The sequence below is a fragment of the Corvus hawaiiensis genome, chromosome 3 (genome assembly GCF_020740725.1).
Source record: "Corvus hawaiiensis isolate bCorHaw1 chromosome 3, bCorHaw1.pri.cur, whole genome shotgun sequence".
NCBI lineage: Eukaryota > Metazoa > Chordata > Aves > Passeriformes > Corvidae > Corvus > Corvus hawaiiensis.
The window spans coordinates 6,245,372-6,264,377 of record NC_063215.1 but is presented as its reverse complement, the minus strand read 5'-3'; the positions used below and the strand labels follow the sequence as shown (position 1 = coordinate 6,264,377).

General features: G+C 44.0%; 1 protein-coding gene across 5 annotated transcripts in view; it reads left to right on the top strand.

Moving 5' to 3' along the window:
* The first annotated feature begins 373 nt into the window (after positions 1–373).
* ADGRF5 (adhesion G protein-coupled receptor F5) overlaps positions 374–19,006 on the top strand; it is a 42,219-nt gene continuing 23,586 nt past the window's right edge. The window contains exons 1-3 of one of the 5 annotated variants that reach the window (XM_048298686.1): positions 486–572; positions 16,882–17,033; positions 18,360–18,487. In XM_048298686.1, coding sequence (XP_048154643.1) covers positions 18,386–18,487 — 102 coding nt within the window. In that variant the 5' untranslated portion in view covers positions 486–572; positions 16,882–17,033; positions 18,360–18,385. Of the gene's footprint in view, positions 573–596; positions 619–14,824; positions 14,924–16,881; positions 17,034–18,359; positions 18,488–19,006 lie in introns of those variants that run through there. The other 4 variants (XM_048298687.1, XM_048298688.1, XM_048298685.1 and 1 more) reach the window with 4 other exon arrangements.

The following is a 19,006-nucleotide window of genomic DNA, read 5'->3' as shown; positions in this document are numbered from 1 at the left end:
GAAATCACACTGCCCAGCAGCTCTGTTAGCACCCCCACCCAAGTGTCCCTTACATCCACTTTCCCCCCAACGGCAGGAAATCGCTTAGAAAATATTTCCAGGTTCCTTCCTGGCCAGAGGTCACCTCCGTGTTTCGGAGCAGCAGGAATCACCATGTTCTCTGACACAACAAACGGAGGAGGAAGATCTGTCCTGCCCTTTCAAGCTTGTGCTTTTTAGCTGCAACTCCACCCTGCGCTGGTGGAGAAGGGATCAGTTCCCACTGATCGCAGGAAAGGGAGGTCACGGGGTTTGCTTGATTAAATCACCACAAGCCAAAAGGTTCTTTCGCTCACTGAGAATTGCTCACGGGCTGTTTAATTTGTTCTGAAAACAAAAGCAAAACAAAAAAACAAACCCCAAGCCCAACAAGCAACAGCACACACGGAAAAGCAGGTGTGTCTCGAGATCCTGGAAAAACAAAGGGCAGGGGCTGAGGCAGGAGGTGACACTTGGATGGGAAGTTTCCATCCCAGTACAAGAGGACAAGTTTGGAAAAGACTCGGACAGGACCAGCACTTGTTGTCCTACAGGTATGAATGCTGTGTGTGAAATGTGGCATTGGTTTAACATTTTGAGGTGGGTAAGGGTGCCTTGAAGGAATTTTTCGGGCCAGATTCTGACAGTGTGGTGCAAGCTTTGCATCACCAGTAAACCTGCTGCGGGTTTCTGCCAGGGGAACTGCAGTCAGCACGTGTTTCATTCTGTGGTGATTAGTTGGCAGCTTTCTGTAGGATGCTTTTGGCTGTTCAGGGTATTAATTAAGCCATTCAAGCTCTGACAAAGTGCTACTGCCTGTTCGCTTGGCTAGTGAATGCTAATAGAGGCTATGATTGCTTTCGTTTAAGCTCGGGGCTGCAGAGGTAAAGAGGGACGTGCACAGAAATGCTGTGCTAATCCTCATTGCATTTATTACCTCCTTATTAAGTCGTGCTGCAGAGTTTCGGAGAAAAAAGTCAACTGCAATAGCATTTAGAATTTTTTCCACTTTGTTTTGTTTGTACTGTGTTTGTTCCACTTTGTACTTAAGAGTGGCTGGAATTTGCAATGCAGATGCAGGCACTGTGTTTTTGTTAGCTGTATAGAACGGTGGGTTTCTTTAAGGGCAATCTCCCTTCAGTTTCATATTAGGTGAAACTTTCTGACAGGGGAGAGGGACTTGGAGCACCCACAGCCACAGGTTGAGAAACTTCTGTATACTGTCTTTGAGCATCACATTTATCTTGTTTCCATTCTTTTCTATGTGTGTTGTCAGCTGCTTAAATGAAAGCCAGTTTTATGGTGGTGTGTTGGAGTGCTGCTGCCAGTGCTCAGTGTCAGGGGGATGCAGGGAGGCTTTCTGATGCTTTCACCTCCACTGATGTCTATATCCCCAAAAGTTCTGCTCCATTTCCAAACATCCCTGGTGCAGCACTATCCACTTTGCTTAAATGATCATGATTCAGAAAAAAAGCAGAGCTGCGGTGTGACCTGTACAACCTTGTTTCTCTCTCCGCATCATGGAAAAGCAACGCTCACCTACGTGCACAAGGAGCTTTTGGATTTGGGGGAGAAAGGTGTTATTGTTTGAAAGCTGTAACTCACACTTTCAGTGACAGTTTTAGGAGGCAATGAGCTTGTGACAAGCAAGGGAATAGCAAGGGAAAGGATGTGAATTTGAAAGCCTGAGGCTCCATTTCTCCTGCTTCTATCACTTGCTGTTGCATGAAGAAAATGGTATTTCACAACCCATAGATTTTCCTCTCACCTAGAAAATTCCTCATCTATTTCTGTCACTTAACCTGTCCAGTGATGTTTGGCAACATTGCAGAATTAAGTGCTATTTAAAGAAATTTAGGGGCAAATCTTTAGCACCTGGGTAGCAGTGACACTTGACTGAACTCAGTGATGGGTCAGGCAGCTCAGCAGGAACCTGCTGTGACATCTCTCACTGTTTAACTTCCCTAGATTCGTCTGAGTTTGCCTCCGGTGATCCAGATTTAAAAAACAAACAAAGAGAACATGCGTAGGCACTGAGAAGATATCTTTGTCCTGATCTTCTTGGTTATTTTTATTTTTTTAACACCTCTTAGTCAGGCTTAATAAAGCAGTTCTCCAACATCTGAATTGGAGACGTGGGAAATTCCTCAAACTAGGCAGAGCTTCCTCTCATTGTTATAACACAAAAGACCAGGGCAGCCTTTACTAGAGTTCCTTTTTTTAACCCATTCACTTGACCAAGAAACGTACCTGCTGCTGCCACCGCTCTGGGCTGTGATTCACAGTTTGCCAGAAGACAGCGGACAAGCATGGAAGTGAATTGCATTATCCCTGAGGACATCATTATTTTGGGGTTGTATTGCACTTGAAACTGAAATGGTTTGCTGCTGGAATTAATCTCAGCCTTGTGCAAGAATCATGGCTTTTTAAGACCAAATGGGATGAATCTACAGTAAAACCCAACTCCTTGCAGAAAACCATTTCCAGTTTTCCTTGAAACAGTTTCTTAGGACCATGATCTGCAAAAGGGGTTCAATTGCCATTCCTGAGCAGACCCACCACAATTGCATGCTTATAGAGTTTATTTCTCAAATGATCCTGCACGTGGCTCAGCCTGCGTGGGGACAGTTACCGCCCATGGGTTAATCTGATCCAGCACCTGCCCTGCTGGTAAGGGAGCAGTAGCTCGTCCCCCTTATCTTTGCTGGGCAGCATCCTGACAGGACTGAGCCAGCACTGGGTGAGGGCAGGAACTGTGGGGCTGTGATAGTGGCCCTGAACAGGTTGTATTAGGAATGTGGATGAAATGGAATGCACAAGGTGGGTGTGCAGGAACAAGGAAAATGGGAAAGAGATAGCAAAAGAAGATTTGCAATGGCTTGTTTCTCTCTGATGGATGAATGATCGATTCCACGTTTGTTTGGCGGTTTTTTTCAGAGATCAGCTCCTGCGGAGCAGATAATTCACTGCAGCAGGTTGTCTAGTAATTACACTGCTATATTTGCATGTTATAATGCTGCACCAGTGGACTTCGTTAAGGAGTTTTTGACTACATTTGCAGCCTATTCTGAGGGCTTATCTGCTGTTGATGGTGGCTTGGAAGAGCTTTCACTCTGACAGCCATCCCATGACATGACACGGATGTTGTAGCCTTAATCCACCACCTCTGCACACAGTTTATCTCTTTTGTACAAAATTCAGTTTATTCCTGTGGAAGCCTGCAACGAATTCTGCCCCAAAGTGCTCCCCTCTCCATCATAACTCCCATCTGAGCAATCCAAACAAGATGGGTGTGCTGGGTCTGGCTAAGATCGAATTAACTTTCTTCATGCAGTGCTGTGTTTTCTGTTTGTGGCTGAAAAAGTGTTGATACTAAACCAACGCTTTGGCTGTTGCTGAGCAGGGCTTGCAGAGCATCAAGGCTTTCTCTTTTTTTCCACTGACTCTGTTGTGGGTGGGATGAGGGTTGAGAGGGATTACAACAGGGAAACCTGATTTGAATTCACAAAAAGGATGTTACAAACCATATAACATCATTTTCAGCAACAAAAAAAATAGTGGTGGAAGTCAGGGTTGTCTTCCAAACCAGCCATTGCTTGGACATTTTCTGGGTGTACATCTGCTTGTGGGAGGTAGTGAAGGATCACTTTCACATCACTTTTTTTTCTTTCCACTTTCTTTCTCTTATTAACCTTTATTTATCTCAATCCACTAGTTTTTGCACTTTTTCTCATCCTATTCTCTTCTCCACCCGTCTGACAGGTGGGCAGTGAGTGGCTGTGTGTGTGCTTAGCTTCAGACCAGGGTCAGCCCATGACAACAGGATTTCTAGCTCACCCTTCAGACACCTTCCAGTGGACAACTTTTGAATAAACAGTTTTTTCCCAGCCCAGGAAAAAAAACCTTTAAACTCTCGTGTGTCATCTCCATCGGCTGATTTACACAAAGTAATACTTGTTTCAGGAAGACCTCAAAGGTCACCTAATATCGACCATTCCTGGCACTGAATTCCTCCATTCTGGATGAAAAGGGAGTCACATCTCATTTGCCTTCTAGGTACTTCCACAAGTCTTGCTTTATCAGATCATTAGTGCAATCAGTGATGGGTTTTTCCTGCCCCAGGGTCTCTCTAAGCACCCTGTGAAGCAGAGACAGCAAATATCACCCTTGTTTGGCAGCACAGAACTGAGGCACAGAGATAGCCAGGGTCTGCTTACAAGGTTGGCTGCTGCCAACCCAGGGTCTGCTTAAACACCTCAACAGGAGCAAAAATGCTGTGGCAGCCAGGTTTGAGGGTGCTGGTGAGCAGCAGAGCTGTATGCATTCCCTATTTAAATCTTAATATGAAATATTAATTTCCAAATGCCTTCCCTCAAAACATAATAGAGTTGTGATTGAGTATGTAATTTACTGTCCTCGGAAATTCCTCAAAATGACCGAGCTTCCCCCAATTGTTCATGCACAGAGGAAAAGCTCTACTAGAGTTCCTGCTTTGGCTCAACCCTGTGAGCACAGGCTTGGCTGTCCATGACCACCAGGCTGAGTGTGTGAAAGCCATCTTCATTCCAAAGATGTCCCTACATGCCTTATGACAGGCTATTCACAGTATGCCCCTTGCTCCTGAAATTGTTTTACTGTGCCTTCTTGAGAGAGAAATTCTCTAAATTCCTGCACAGTATCCCCAAACTTTGAGTTGGTTGATCCTAGGTCTGAGATCCCAGCTAAGCCTGTGCATGCCTCAAGTATCTCTGTCAATAAAGCAGGACTGATGGCACTTCCTTCCTTCCTCTTGTTATCCATCCTGTTTCGAGTCTGTGGCTTAAAAAGTTCAACAGCTGTTCATAACCACTGTCCCTTACTGCATTTAGGATACACAACATGTTAAAATCATGGAGTCGCAGGATGCTTTGGGTTGGAAGGGACCTTAAAACTGATCTCATTCCAACCCTTTCCATGGGCAGGGACACTTCCACTAGACCAGGTTTGCTCCAAGCCCCATCCAGCTTGGCTTTGGACACTTCCAGGGACTGGGCAGCCACAGTTTCTCTGGGCAACCTGTGCCAGGGCCTCGCCACCCTCACAGGAAATAATTTCTTCCTAATAATTAATCTAAACCTGCCATCTGTTAGTTTAAAGCCATCCCCTCCTTGTCCTGTCACTCCAGCCCTTTTGTAGGTCCTTTAGGTACTGGAAGGAGCTCTAAGGCTCCCTTGAAGCCTTGTCTTCTCCAGGCTGAACAGCCCCAGATCTCTCAGCTGGTCCTTATAGGGGAGATGTTCTGTGTTATTATTGAAAAACTGCTTTAAAAGCCACCTGCTCTTTTCCTAAACACCTTGTTTCTGGACAGCCTTGCAATGATTGTTCCAGCACTGTTCCAGCATGATAGTACCAACTTGGCAAGTGCTTAATCCATCTGACAGCAGTTAATGGAAGCTTCTCTTGTCCTTAATGTAAGTACAGGTGCTTTTGAGGGTGTTGAAGCAAAGGAGGTTCCTACTGAAGTAAGGCCTAGATTGCCTGTAGAGTCAGCAGAGAGAAACACATAGGCCGCAGAAAACTTCTTGTGAGAGAGGCCACCAAAGTTCAGCACCAACCTCATCCCATTGACCTGGGGGATGGTAGAGCTGGAGTGGAGCTGGAGAACCTTCCTGTTCTTGAAATGTGCACTTTATTTTAGGCCATGCTAGAATTAGGAGAAACTGTCACAGCAACAGGCAGGGTGAGTTAACCCTGAGGCCATCAGTCAGGGTACGGCTCACCTCCATGGGCCTGAACTCTCCTTTTCTCCCTAAACAAGGCAGCCCAGGCTGTGCTGCTGACTGGGAACAGCCCCTGGCCCACACTGTTCTTTGAAGGATTTCTGTGAGTCTTGGCATTAGCATTGGCTGAGACGAGCAACATGGTAACTATGGGCTAGGCCTCCTAAAACAAGGCAGAAAGAGACCTCAGCAGTTCGTCTACTCAGGCCCTACATCTCATGGCAGGTGTTTGTTTAAGCTCTGCAAAGGCACCCTTGGCTGGAGAAATGCCATTCCTTGGTGTTGTATCTAATGAGAAAACCTGCCATCATGCATAACTTGTCTTTGCATTGCTGTGTTTTTATGCCATGTGAACCCAAAAAGTACCACAGGAGTTCACAAGTCTGGATCATCCCTGGTCTCAGTCTGAAGTGTGATATAATTTTGAACAAGGATAAGCATGTCTGAAGTCTACCATTCCTTAAAGTCTTCTGAACATTAGTAAAACAAACTAGTCCCATCTGTGTTGATGATACTGTGGCTTGATCTCACACCTAATGCCAATGTTCAAGATATAAGAGCTCTGATAATTTTGAAAATATTATAGACAGGTGTAGCCTTCCAAGAAGTTAAACAGTAGCACTATTTAGCCATTCTGAGTTGTCCTGTGCTCTGGAAGACAGATCAGTACAAAAATAGTAAGGCTGGAAATGAAATCAGTGGAACAAAATAGAAACAATTTTTTTCTCTCAGGCTTTATCATTAGAGAAGGGATTTAAGAGATATGGACAACAGAGACCTGCCTTCACTGGTTTGAGGGATTGCCCTCCATTTATATGACTCTTTGTGCAAAAGGTGGATGCTATTTAGTACTTCCACCTTTTTGTTGCTAGGTGTGACAAGCCTGGCCCTCAGACAGGAAACTCCCTTTGTCCAGAGCGGGATTATACAAACTCCAAAAGGCTGACACCTACACAACTTACAGGAGCTTCCTACACAGCCAGCTGCACTCGCAGTAGTAACAGGAAAAAAATCAAGAGGTTAATAAAATGAAATGAGCAGGAAGCATGCAGTCATCAGACTTTCTAGTACTTCAGTCTATAGAAGTAACCCATGTCTGGCCTGACTCAGGGACCCAATCCAAAACTCAGTGCAGCCCATGGAAATTCCACTGCAACAGATAAGGTTAGACCTCACTCTTCACTACATTGATATGGGAGTACCTGGCAAGTTCCTCCTTCCTGGTAGTCCCACAGTGCTGAGCTTCAAATATCTTGTTGTGTTATTTCTACTTGTGAATTAGGCCTGCACGCCACTGCAGATGCTCCAAAAAGCACAAGGAGAAGAAGGGAAAGTTCATGGCTACATCCCTTCTCTCATCCCAATCGTCAGAGGTGAGCTGGCGTGTGCTTTTCCACAGGCTTTCCAAACATGTGGTACCCAGCTGCATACAAAGAGCTGAAATAGGAGGGTGGAGTTCATTGTTCAGGGATTATTTTTCCTTTTTTCTTTTGTTCGTTCTCTACAAAACTCCAACATGGAAGTCAAGCAGGAGGCTTTAGCTGGAGTAGAGAAAAACCTGAGTGGAAGTGAGAAAGAACTGCCAGGAAGAAGACAAGAAATGGACAGGGCATCTTTTTCCAGTAAAGTGTGATTTAAATGCCATTTCACTTTGGTTTCAGCTATCACTGTTTTCAGCCAGGCATATTAACATGCCACGTGGCATGGGGAACATTCATCCCTTCACTTATGAGTTCCATGACATCTGTTTGCACAAAACTAACAAAAATAAGAATAACCCCTCTATTCCCCTGGAAAACAAAACCTCTGCTCATGTCCTAGAGATCCCTGAGCATCCCATCAAACTCAGCCCCCTGCACCATGCTAGCTCCACAGAGCTGGAATAATACAGTTCCACAAACATCACAGAGAAAGCATGCCACAGCCTGTTTATTGCCTGTTTGAATCCTTATCCCCAACCAATTCAGTTTTGTGTCCTTGATTAATTTCTGTTTATTTTATTTTTGTTCTCATTCAGATGTGTTATCTAAGGTCAGTGCAACTTCCCCTGTCCCCCCTTTCCCTTTCAGCCAAGTCTCCCATGAAATATTGTTGTGCCTGGGTGTGTGTTTCTTAAAGTCATTGTGTGTTTTCTGTCTGAAACAAACGTTGTCTGATCATCCAACTTATTACGCACTACCCAAAGGTCATGCTTTATGCAGAGAAAGGAAAGCTCTTCTGTTGTGGCTGAGGAATAACAAACTGGACAGGCACTGAAAACAAGGCTTTCGCCCCAGAGTTCAAGACTCTGGAAAAATGTTCCATAGCTGTTTGCAAATGGTTCAGCTGCTTCAGGGTACTGGGCAGCCATGGAGCCAAACTGTCCTGTGCCAGCTGCAGATCTCTCCCTTCATACCTTCTAACCTGCAGCAGCTTCTGGTTCCTCTCTCCAGGCATCTTTCACCTCCACAGATCTTACAGCCTTTCATCCAAAATACCTAAAGGGAGGCAGAGTTGCTTAGGCCACAGGAAAATGCTGGCATGGGGGTAACTGAGCTTAACTAACTGTTTTTAAAAAAAATACAGCTAAATTGGAAAGATGTAGAACAAGTACCAAAGAGGCAGGAGAACGGCTGTGCTAAAATGGCATAGTACTCTTCAGCCTCAACAACTGATGGGGAGTGTGAAAGTGACATATGTGGCACAAGGCCATGTAAAAAATTTGTCCTATCTAGTTTGACAACTTGACCCTCACGAGTGGTAGATTCAAAGCAAGCAAAGGAATTCAGACCTCTTTGCTCCTGCAAATTATGGATTCTGGACACTCTCATAGGTTTTCTTATAATTTACTTCATTTGTGTCAGCTTAATAGGCCATTAGGGCTGTTAAACACCAATGACCTGCCTTTGCCTCAAGAAATCCCTGTAGCTCTTGATAGCCAGAAATGGAAAGAAAATTCTGAAGATGTGCTGCTGCAAACTTCATTTTTGTAAAGCTCTTCCCAAGGGCCTCTGCTATAGCTCTTGTTGGATAAGAGCCACCTGGGCTAGAGAATCCTTGGATCCACCCAATCTGTTCATGACATTAAACAACCAGAGCCCATTAGAAAGGATGGAGAATGGTCTCTCAGTGTGAACAAAGGAGTAAAAGCACAGAATTAAAGGCTTTTACAATGAGGCTTTAAAGCAGAATATGGCTGCCTGACTACACAGGGGGCTCTTGGCCTCAGTGACCCAGGACATGTCTTACAGCCTGAGGCGAGGGCCAAGAGCTGAGGCTGGGGACTAATACCCCCCTCACAAAGAACTGCTGGTTGAAGATGTGTTGCACCTGCAATGTTGTTTGTTTTCTTCTTGCTGCTGATGCCAAAGTTGTATTCATCTCCCTTTTGGCACAAGAGGGACCACTTTCCCAGACATAGCATGTAGAAAGGTTTCAGCCAACAGGAAGAAAATACCTTTTGTTGGATGGCTGCATGGGGAGTGATAACTCTGCGTCTTCTGAAACAGAAATGCTTGTTTCCGCTTCTGCATTTAAAACCCCTTAGCAAGGAAGCCACTTCAGGGTGGGTGTATCTTTAGGTCCCCTCATCGGTTATTTTTAGACATTGACAAGATCCCCCTGTGCCTTTCCTTTTCCAGTCTAAGCAGCTCTCTCAGCCTTTCCTGGTATAACAGATGCTCCAGCTCCTTAATCATCTTCATGGCCCTTTGCTGGACTCACTCCAGTGTGTCGCTCATGTACTGGGGAGCTTAGGAACTGGACACTGTGCTTAAGATGCATCCAGAACCAGGAAATCGTATTTTTCTTAAGTCTTAACATCAAATGAGAAGTGTTGTCACAAAGATTCTAGAAAGAAGACATGACTGGCAGGATAAGAAAGGCTTCCAAATGTGTCTGCCTGTCAGAGACAGAGTTGGCGAGTCAGACAGAAGGATAAGGTGGAGTAGGCCAGGTCCCTCTGGGTGAACTGAGGTTACCTGAGCTAAGGAACCCAAGTAATGAGCCACAGGTCTGAGAGAATGTCTATAGAAGTAGCCTGGAAACCAGAAATGAGCTACTAAGCCCTGCTGCAAGGGATTATACGGAATGCCAAGAGCATGTTATTTCCAGCTCTGGTAGAACCCAGGTGTCTGTATCATGCTACACTGGCAAGGCCATAGAAGCCATGAGCTACTACAGAATCACAGAACATGCGGAACATGTTCTTCAGAGTTGGAAGAGACCCCCAAGGATCACTGAGTCCAGCTCCCGGCCCTGCACAGGACCATACCCAAGAATCCTGTGGGCATCACCTCCCTGCCAAAAATGCCCTTCCTGTCCTAACACAGTGATGTGGCTGTAAGTGCAGGTGTATTGTCACCCAGTCCCTGGGGAGAGGCTGGCCAGAGGTCCAGCTTTGGTGTGGTGCCCTCCCAGAGGGGCCAGCTGTACAGCTGGCCAGCAACCAGGATGGTGTTCATGCCTCTCCAAATGTGCCGGACTGTTTCTCACCTTCCTCCTTCCCTGAGTTAATGCTTAGCCAGTAACTGTGGCAGTTGATGCTTATTCATGCAAGAATACCCTCACTGATCTGGCAGATTGCTGTTCTCCAGAGACAAGCAGTAAGTCCAACTGTGAACTGTGCCGGGAGGGCTAGGAAAACATTGCAGGGCTGGCTGGCACTGTCCAGAATGTGTTAAAAATGCTCACAGAAAGTTCTTTCAGCTGCTCTCAGAGCATTAGGAATGCCTGGAGAATGTGATAATTTGAACATTTAGCTGGGCAGTGTTTTCTGTGCTCTCAGTCATCTGCTATTTCAGCTGCCATGCCCTGCAAACATGAGTCCTACAGAGCTGTTCTCTCCTTGCAGGAAGTCCTGTGTGGTCATGGTATGATTTGAGCCTGATCCTCAGATAGCTGGGGCTAAATTATTTTCATTTTCCGTGTAGATTATTTGGGTATGTAAAAAGGTCATCAACAATTCACAGGAAGGCTGATGGAGGAATAGAGGAATCTAAAGTCATAATCGTAGGTCAAAAGGAAAGATAAATACTGCATGAACAAAGATGGAAAATGGGAGCTGATGTAGAAAAAGGTGTGAACCAGAGCCCTCCTCTGAAAATGTTTTGGGGAAACCCTCAATAAGGCTGTAGATACAGTTTACCTCCTCTGTGCTTAAACCAGAATATTGTGCTGCAAAGGTCCAGAAAGGAATTCCTAAACTGTCTGAGGTAGAATCACAGACTGGAAAAGAACTCTAATATCATCAAGTCCAACCATTAACCCTACACTGCCAATCCACCACTAAACCATGTCCCTCAAGTCCACATGTACGCATCTTCTTAATACCTCCAGGGATGGTGATTCCAACACTGGCCAGGGCAGTCTCTTCCAGTGCTTGACCACCCCTTCCTTGAAGAAATTTTTCTAAATAGCCAATCTAAACATCCTGTGGTGCAATTTGAGGCAATTTCCTCTTTGTTCCCTGGGAGAAGAGCCAGACCCCCACCTGGTTGTCAGATTCACCCTCCTGTCAGGGAGTTGTAGAGGATGAGAAGGTCCTCCCTGAGCCTCCTTCTCTCCAGGCTGAGCCCCCCCAGCTCCCTCAGCTGCTCCTCATCAGAGTTGTGCTCCAGACCCTTCTCCATCTCTGTTGTCCTTCTCTGGACATGCTCCAGCATCTCAGTGTCCTTCCTGTCATGAGGGACCCCAAACTGAACACAAGATTTTTGATGTCTCACCAGTGGCAAGCACAGGGAGACAATCACTGCCATGGACAGTCCAAACACAGCTCTGAGAACACAGATCCCTGCCCTTGCGCATCTCCTCTGAATCTCTTTGAATTCATTAATTGCACAAACTGAAGAAGTGCAGAGATACACAGGTAATTAATTGGAAGAGATCAGCAAACAATCTACCTGTCACGCCATTGCCACAAACTCACATGGAGGCAGAATCAAAGGCTCTCTTCCATGTCAGCAATTTATAGCCCGTTCTTAAAAACCTCAACTGAAGGGAACTTTGCAGCCACCCTGGGTAGACTAATTTAGTGCTTCTAAACATTACAATTACATATTTTCCATAATCACCAGCATATTTATCTTTGCTTCAGATTGTGTGACTTCACAACATCCTTCAGCCAGCTGTCACTGTGAACATCCCTTACAGTCCTTTTTCAAGGGATAAACTGTTATTGAGTCCATACCTGAGTCTTGTCCTATCTAATCTGAAAAACCTTCAGCCTGTTCACAAGATTATTGCTCTTGTCATTGAGGTCATACAATGCTCTTGTCTTAGCATTCCCATGGCTCTCGTTTGGATGCTCTCCAATACAGCAACATCCGGACAGAGCGCTCCAGCCAAAACATCAACAGCATCACAGAGTGCACTTTTGTTACCTCCCAGGTCTTAAATTAAAAATATTTGTTAAAAAAACTAATAATGATATTTCAACATCGTTACAATGAGTGAATTTAGGTAGCAATTTCTTAGGACTCCCTCCAGAGTTTTTTTCTGCAAGACTGAGATGGGCAAAACTCTCTAAAGTCATGTGATAGAGATAATAAATGAAACCCCAAGCATTGCCAGATTCACCCCAAAAACATTTATCTCAAAGTAATCTACCTGTTAACTCCAATATGCTTGGGATTCACTCTGTCCTCACATGTTAAAAACACAGCTTTGGGTGTCTGAACACACAAAATTCAGACTCAAGAATAGCACATGATGCAAGAACCCACAGTGTTGCATCCAGTTTCTGAGAGATTCTGGCATCTTTTTCTGCATTTGGATACAATTGACAGTGGGGTTTGATTACACAAACTGAGAAGATTCATTTCTAGAGATGAGACTGAAGTGTGAACATTCAGGACTGGAATGAGGATGGGTGAGTCAAGAAAGCTTGCAACACCTTCATTTCTAAGATGTTTCCACATTTGCTTTCACTTTAAACAGTATCTCCCAGGGTGCAGCTATGAGGGAACCTTACCCTGGTCTATCTTTCATGACAGATGAAATGTGTTCATCACACATTTCCAGTGAATTACAGGACCCATGTAGCTCTGCCTTGTTCTGGATGAGTGCTCCTGGTTCGGAGCAGGTGTCCTCTAACACACCTCTCGCTTGCTTTCCTGAGCCTGTGAAGGCTAACTGCAGACTCAAATGCTTAAATAAAAAATGTTCTGGGGTTGAAACTTTAAATCTTTAGAATCCAGGAAGTTCACAGTTTCTGGTGACATGACAGTACATGATGAATGAGTACAGGAAAAAACATCAGGATGATCAGGACATCGCCTGCGCTCACATACCAAGTTGATTACATACCTAATGCTCTGGCATTGTATAATTTTCACATTCTCCTGCAAAGTAAACCAAAATTTATCATACCTTTAGGCTGCAGTTTGGTGATATGCCTTGAGCAGAAACCCTCTTTTAAGAAAGCCTTGCTGACATTCTTTCCCCTTCTCACACCCCAGGGTGCTCTTTCTTAGAATTTTTGAAAAACACAACAAAACCTCCCCCACAAAAAAAAAAAAAAAAAAAAAAAAAGAGGGGGTTTGGGAAAAGAGAGTTTAACACAGACCAGTTTTCCAGTCAAGGGCTGGCAATGTGGAAAGTGTAGTTGCACCACAGGTAACTCACCCTAAGCCAATTCTGCCTTCACTTCAGCACAGCCTCTGCACTGGCACTACTGTTCATCCAAACCTGCAAGCAGTCAGCCAAGGGAGCAACTTTGGGAGCAAATGATCAGCTTTTTCTGTAGGGATAGACCATGGACTTGTGTTGAACAGCTTGCCAGGGCAGAAAGGAAGAGGTCCTCCTTGTCCTTATGCTCCTGCCATGTCTGCCAACCCCTGTTCCCTCTCCCTTCCCTGCCTGGGGCCACTTACCTGCTCCTCTCCTTGCTCTGGCCCTGTCACTCACGGGGACCTTCTCTAAGATGATCAGATTCGCTCAGATGAAAGCAAGCTGGACACTTTATTGCTGTTTTAGTTTTCTGCAGGGACAGGGAGTTAAACTGACCGGAAGGCACCAGCACAAAGCCATCAATAAAACCAGTCTGCAGAGAGAGAGGTGGTGGCATTAAGTGCTGTAGATGTAGGCTTGGCCTTCTGCTTCTTCAGGTTCCTGAACCAGCTTGGGTAAGCAATAAATCAGACCAATGCCAGCACAACAGTGAAGACAAAAACATGCTGTAAGGGCAAAGAGGGCATCAGTCATGCCAATTTAATTACCTTAAAACTGCTGCAAAAGGCTGAGGTCTGACTCACCACATTGCAAGGAGCAGCAGGCAACCAGGTTTGCAGAAAAGGGAACAGACCTATCTCCTGAATTAATCAGTGTTTAAAAAATAATCCCCCACAACATGAGCTTAATCTCAGGGTTTTCCACACAGCTCAGTGAGTCACTGTCTCACACACTGTTGTGGAAACAAATTCCATTGATAAACCAACTGTTACCAAACACTGTAGGGACAAGGGTTCCACTGTTACCTGGACAGATTTCCACTATTTGTCCAGTGTGTTCTTGGCTCCAGATTTTGTTCAAGGTAGAAACATAACACATCAGAATTTCCCCTGGTTTCTGGGAATTCCAGTAGCCATCAGAACTGCAGGTCTGCATCTCTGTGCAGCTTCTCCAAGGGCCTACATGTGTCTCCATAGAGCCTTGCAGGCCCCTCACAGTGAACGTGCTGCCAGCTCAGGTTGGAAGATTTTGGGGGCTTCCCCCTTAATAGTTAAGTCAAAGTCCACAGACATTTTGCCATAGCTACAAAACATGATTTTGCAGCTTTCAGTCCTCAACACCCTCTTTTGTTAGAACAAAGAAGGTGAGTAACAGCAGTGGAACAAGTTAATCCACTAATCTGCAGATAAGACACTGAAGAACTCAGATCAGTGCAGGGGGAAATAATGAGTACAACCTGATGAATGGTATCAGGAAATATCTCCTCTTAAAATGCCTTGTGGGTTTTCTGCGGTGGTATATCTGCCCAGCCTCACACTTGAAATTTGAGTGCAGGCTCTAGAGGCAACATCTTTTCTGGGCAGTAATAACTTGTTCAACTAATTATAAAAATTCCCGTGGTTTAATTTCTCTTTGAGAGAGTAGCCTGGGCTGTGGTAGAAAGCAGATGATGTTTAAGATGAATCCAATTAGAAGATCTCTTTGAACCACCTGAGAAGGTAAATCATATTATATCTCTGGGTGTTGTCTTTATTTTCTAAAACGTGTGATGATGACTATTGTGCTGGGTGGATTTACAAGAGAAGGTGTAATTATTTTGCAACATTCGTGAAAAAGAGAAGCTTAGAGAAAATTTAAAAAGAAGGTCATGTATCTCACCTATGTCCTGGGTTAAAATGAGACCTTGCTATTTACCTCTAGGAATCCTCTGCATTTTAGAATTAACTTTGAACAATATTTTCCAACCTGAATGCGGTGGGGAACCAGCATTTGATAGCAAATCTGGACTTCTTTAGCTCTCTGGGGCTTTTTAAGTTGAAGATACTTATTGCTTCCCAGGAGACATCTTGTATGAGAAATGAGGAATGTGTCTACACATGTGCTTTGCCCACTGAAGGCAGACAAATACTTGAGAATTTGCTTGCTAAAAAGTTTACAGCAATGCTTTATTCATTGGGAAATTAAATGAATGAGGGGAACAGCCACATCACTTGAGAAGAACATTTAATACTTTTCCCCATTTGCAATTCGTCTGTTGATTTTCTGGCTTTCTAGATACTGGCTTGGGATGTTTTGGAGCTTTAAATAGCTACCAAAGCCTGAGTAGCAGCCCAGCTCTCACTGACATGAGTTGTCCTCTATATGTTGTCTTACATGTACAATTAACAGGGTGTTTGCTGTCAGCTACATAAAGTCACACAAAAGATATGTTTGAAAATAGGGGCTGACCCACAACATTTGAATATGAAGGCAAGTTTGGGAGCAGGGCAAAAGATAAATGCAAAACTGTACCAGATGTTGTTTACCCTCATCATAAATTTTGTTTAATGACCTTTTTGCCTTTCTATTATCTGTTTCAACAACCTGTTACCAGTGTAATACAAACTCTTTGTGTAGATTAAGTTTTTTTTACCATATGCTGTGAGAATATGCTGAATATACAAAGCTACCAAAAGCCTTTGTTTTGTTAGTGCTTCAATTATTAAGTCATGTCACTATCTCAAGGACATGTGTCACATCTTAAAATATTTCCCTCTTGATCCACTTTGATCAATCGTGATCTTGGGATCAGCCAGATCCATGGAATTCTTGAGTTTGTTACAAGTGGATGATATCTTCAAAATAGCAAAATAGTCTCTTTTGTAGAATTCTGGATATAGTGACAGACACGCCCAGGAAACTGAAAAAAATTTCCCCACATTTTTTCCCCCCCAATTCTGTTAGCCATTCATTGATTGGATTAAAAAAAACAAACTGTAGCACTCTTTTATTTTAATAGATTTAGGAGTGGGGTGGGAAGATACTCTGAATCACTGTTGTGTTCTTTCTGGTTATTTCTGTATAGAAGTATAAGAGCAGCTATACGATGTTAGCTCAGATGTCTAGATAAAAGAGTTTTCTCTCCCTTTTCTTTTCTTTTCTTTCTTTGTTTATTTTATTTTGTTTTGGTTTACTTTTGTTTGTTTTTGTTTTGCTTATGTTGGGTTGGAATGGGTTTTTCATTTTGGTTTTGGTTTTTTCCTTCCATTGCTATCCTAAAATATCTTAAAATTAATTTTCCTTCTTTAACTGCATCTCAGAATTCAGCTGACATTTTCTTCAGACCCCATTTCTGAGTGGTAGTAGTCAGTTCAGAGTCCAACACAGAACACATAATGTCATGATGATTTCTTTCTACCTTACACTACAAAATTCAGTGCTGAATTTTGTGATCAGGTCACTCAGTCTCCTATGACCCCAATGCAGATCTTCACAGACAGACTTCGCTTTTGTTAGTCTCAATCATGTAAAGTTTTCCATGGTGTTGCTACACTGATCACTGCCTTTTCCACATCGCTTGAGAACAGAGGGTAAGGTACAAGCTTACACCTCATTCCTGCAGAGCTCTGGTGATGGCATCTCTGTACTGGAAAAGAAAATAATTTATGCCTACTTTTGCTTCCTATCTCTTAACCAGGTGAGTATCCAGGTGAAGTCCCATTCCAGATGGATCTCTGTAAGAACCATATTTGGTGAGAAAAGTCACAAATCCCTGCTGGGCACCCACCTTGGTGACATCGAGTACATGCGTGGCTATAAACACATTGCCATCCTCTTCCAATTCACGAGGTGAGACCTCAGATCATGTTCCTATTGTCATTTTCTGTCATGGGCTCCTCTGAGCAGTAAAGTGCCAGCAAAGCCCCAGCCCACTTGGGAGCACCAGCTCTGATAAATAATGGTTGCAATAGGCAGCCACTGATCTCAGGAGGTGCTGATTTTTCTGTTTTCCCCTAGTGACTCACTGCCTTGCAAAACTTGAGTTTGGATGAACAGCCTTTTCAGTGCAGAAAGACTGTAATTTTACAAGAGTTCATGATTTTAATCAGGCTGGTGTTAGCCACTCAGGCACTGTTCAGTACTATGCTTAGAGTCTTTCCTCAGTGCTGAAAATGATTTTTCACAACCTGCTTGGGTTCTGCCTTTTCTGTAGCTCTCTAACAGTTGTTAATTCTGGAGCTAGGAAACTGATTTGTTAGGAATAACCAGAAAGTGCATATTCATAGCAAAATATATATCTTTTATGTATTCTTCACCTCCTTTTCTCTCTTCTTTGGTTGCATAAATGTCTTATAAGGGCTCATGAGTGTTTTACCTCTCCCTTTATGTTTCATCATCCAATCTACTGCATGACTAAATTAGCTCAGGTATTAATGATGTAGGAAATGTTACTGGGGTGGGCAGGTGGGGGTGTGTGTGTCCCCGTGTGTGTGTGTGATTTCAGGAACCACATTATATTCTTGTGTGTCATCTTAGATTCTTGTTCACTAATTTGGTAACTTCAGTGCAATTAATGGAGAAGTGCTCTAAAACCTCAAGATAACACAGATTATTTCCAGGAAATACCACTCCATTGTGTCCATTTAGCCAAGGGGTAAAAAACACACAGAAATCTGTAGCTGAGCCCATGGTGATGCTACAACCCTCTCCAGAGTGGGATACAGCTGGTAGCAGAGTCCTCCCTGCTGCAACAGGACAGCCCCTCACTTGCAGCAACATTCCTAACTGTTCCCTCATCTCCTGGCTGTGCATTTCCCAAGTACCACTGAGAGGGATATTTGAAGATCCAAAGTCAACTTTTCTCATGGCAGATTTGCACCATTTCCTTTGTCCCTGTTAGGAGTCTGCTTAGGATTCTGCTTTCTCCAAGCAATTTCTTTCTCCTATTTTGAGTAGGTACAGCTGACATAAGAAAAACGAGAGATGGTGGAAACAGTCTGATGGCAGTGCAGAGGAATAGTTACAGGCCTTGTTCTAAGGCCTGTCTTGCATGGACTGAACAGGCAGAGTTGCTGAAGAAGGCAGAACACACTGTTTTTGTGGAGTGGGCTGGTATTTCCTACTGCATGAGTCAGATGAAAATTCCCTGGTCCTTTTGCTTCATTGTCTTTTCAGGCTGTACAGCAAAGTCACCGGGCAAAATGTCATCCCCAACCAATACAGGTCTCCACTGCCTGTTCCTGCTGGTCTCAGCCTGCTGCCAGACACCACAGGGCTCAAACTTCTATCCATTCCCATATGTAGTGAGTATCCAGCCCCCCTGGCTTTCAGTGACTCTCTGCTTGTAGCACCCTGATGCTCTCCTTTACATCCACAAAACCTCGGAAGAAGTCAGAATAAGACCAGGGGGAATCTGAACCCACAGTGTGTAAAAGAAATGGAGAATTCCAGAACTGGGCTCTTCTTGTTTCCCAGTCTTAAAGCCCCTCCAGAAGGCACTGAACAAAACACATCTGGTTTCTCACCTGTGTTGGTCTGCAAGGGATTTCAGTTGCTATCTCTGGAGCTAAGTCTGCATAACAGTTATGTGGGCACTGTTCCTGGATGGAATTCACCCATCCTATGAGAAAAGAACCAAATATATCTAGAAGTGAAGTGTTTGCAGGTAGGCAACAGGACTGTCCCAACAGTAGGACAAGAGCACATGACCAAAACACCACTCCTGAGTGATTTGTGTTTAGATGTTGCCCATAAACTGAGATTTTACTTCAGTTTCCCACATTTTCAATAATCCTCACAGATCCCTTTTGTTTCACCATTAG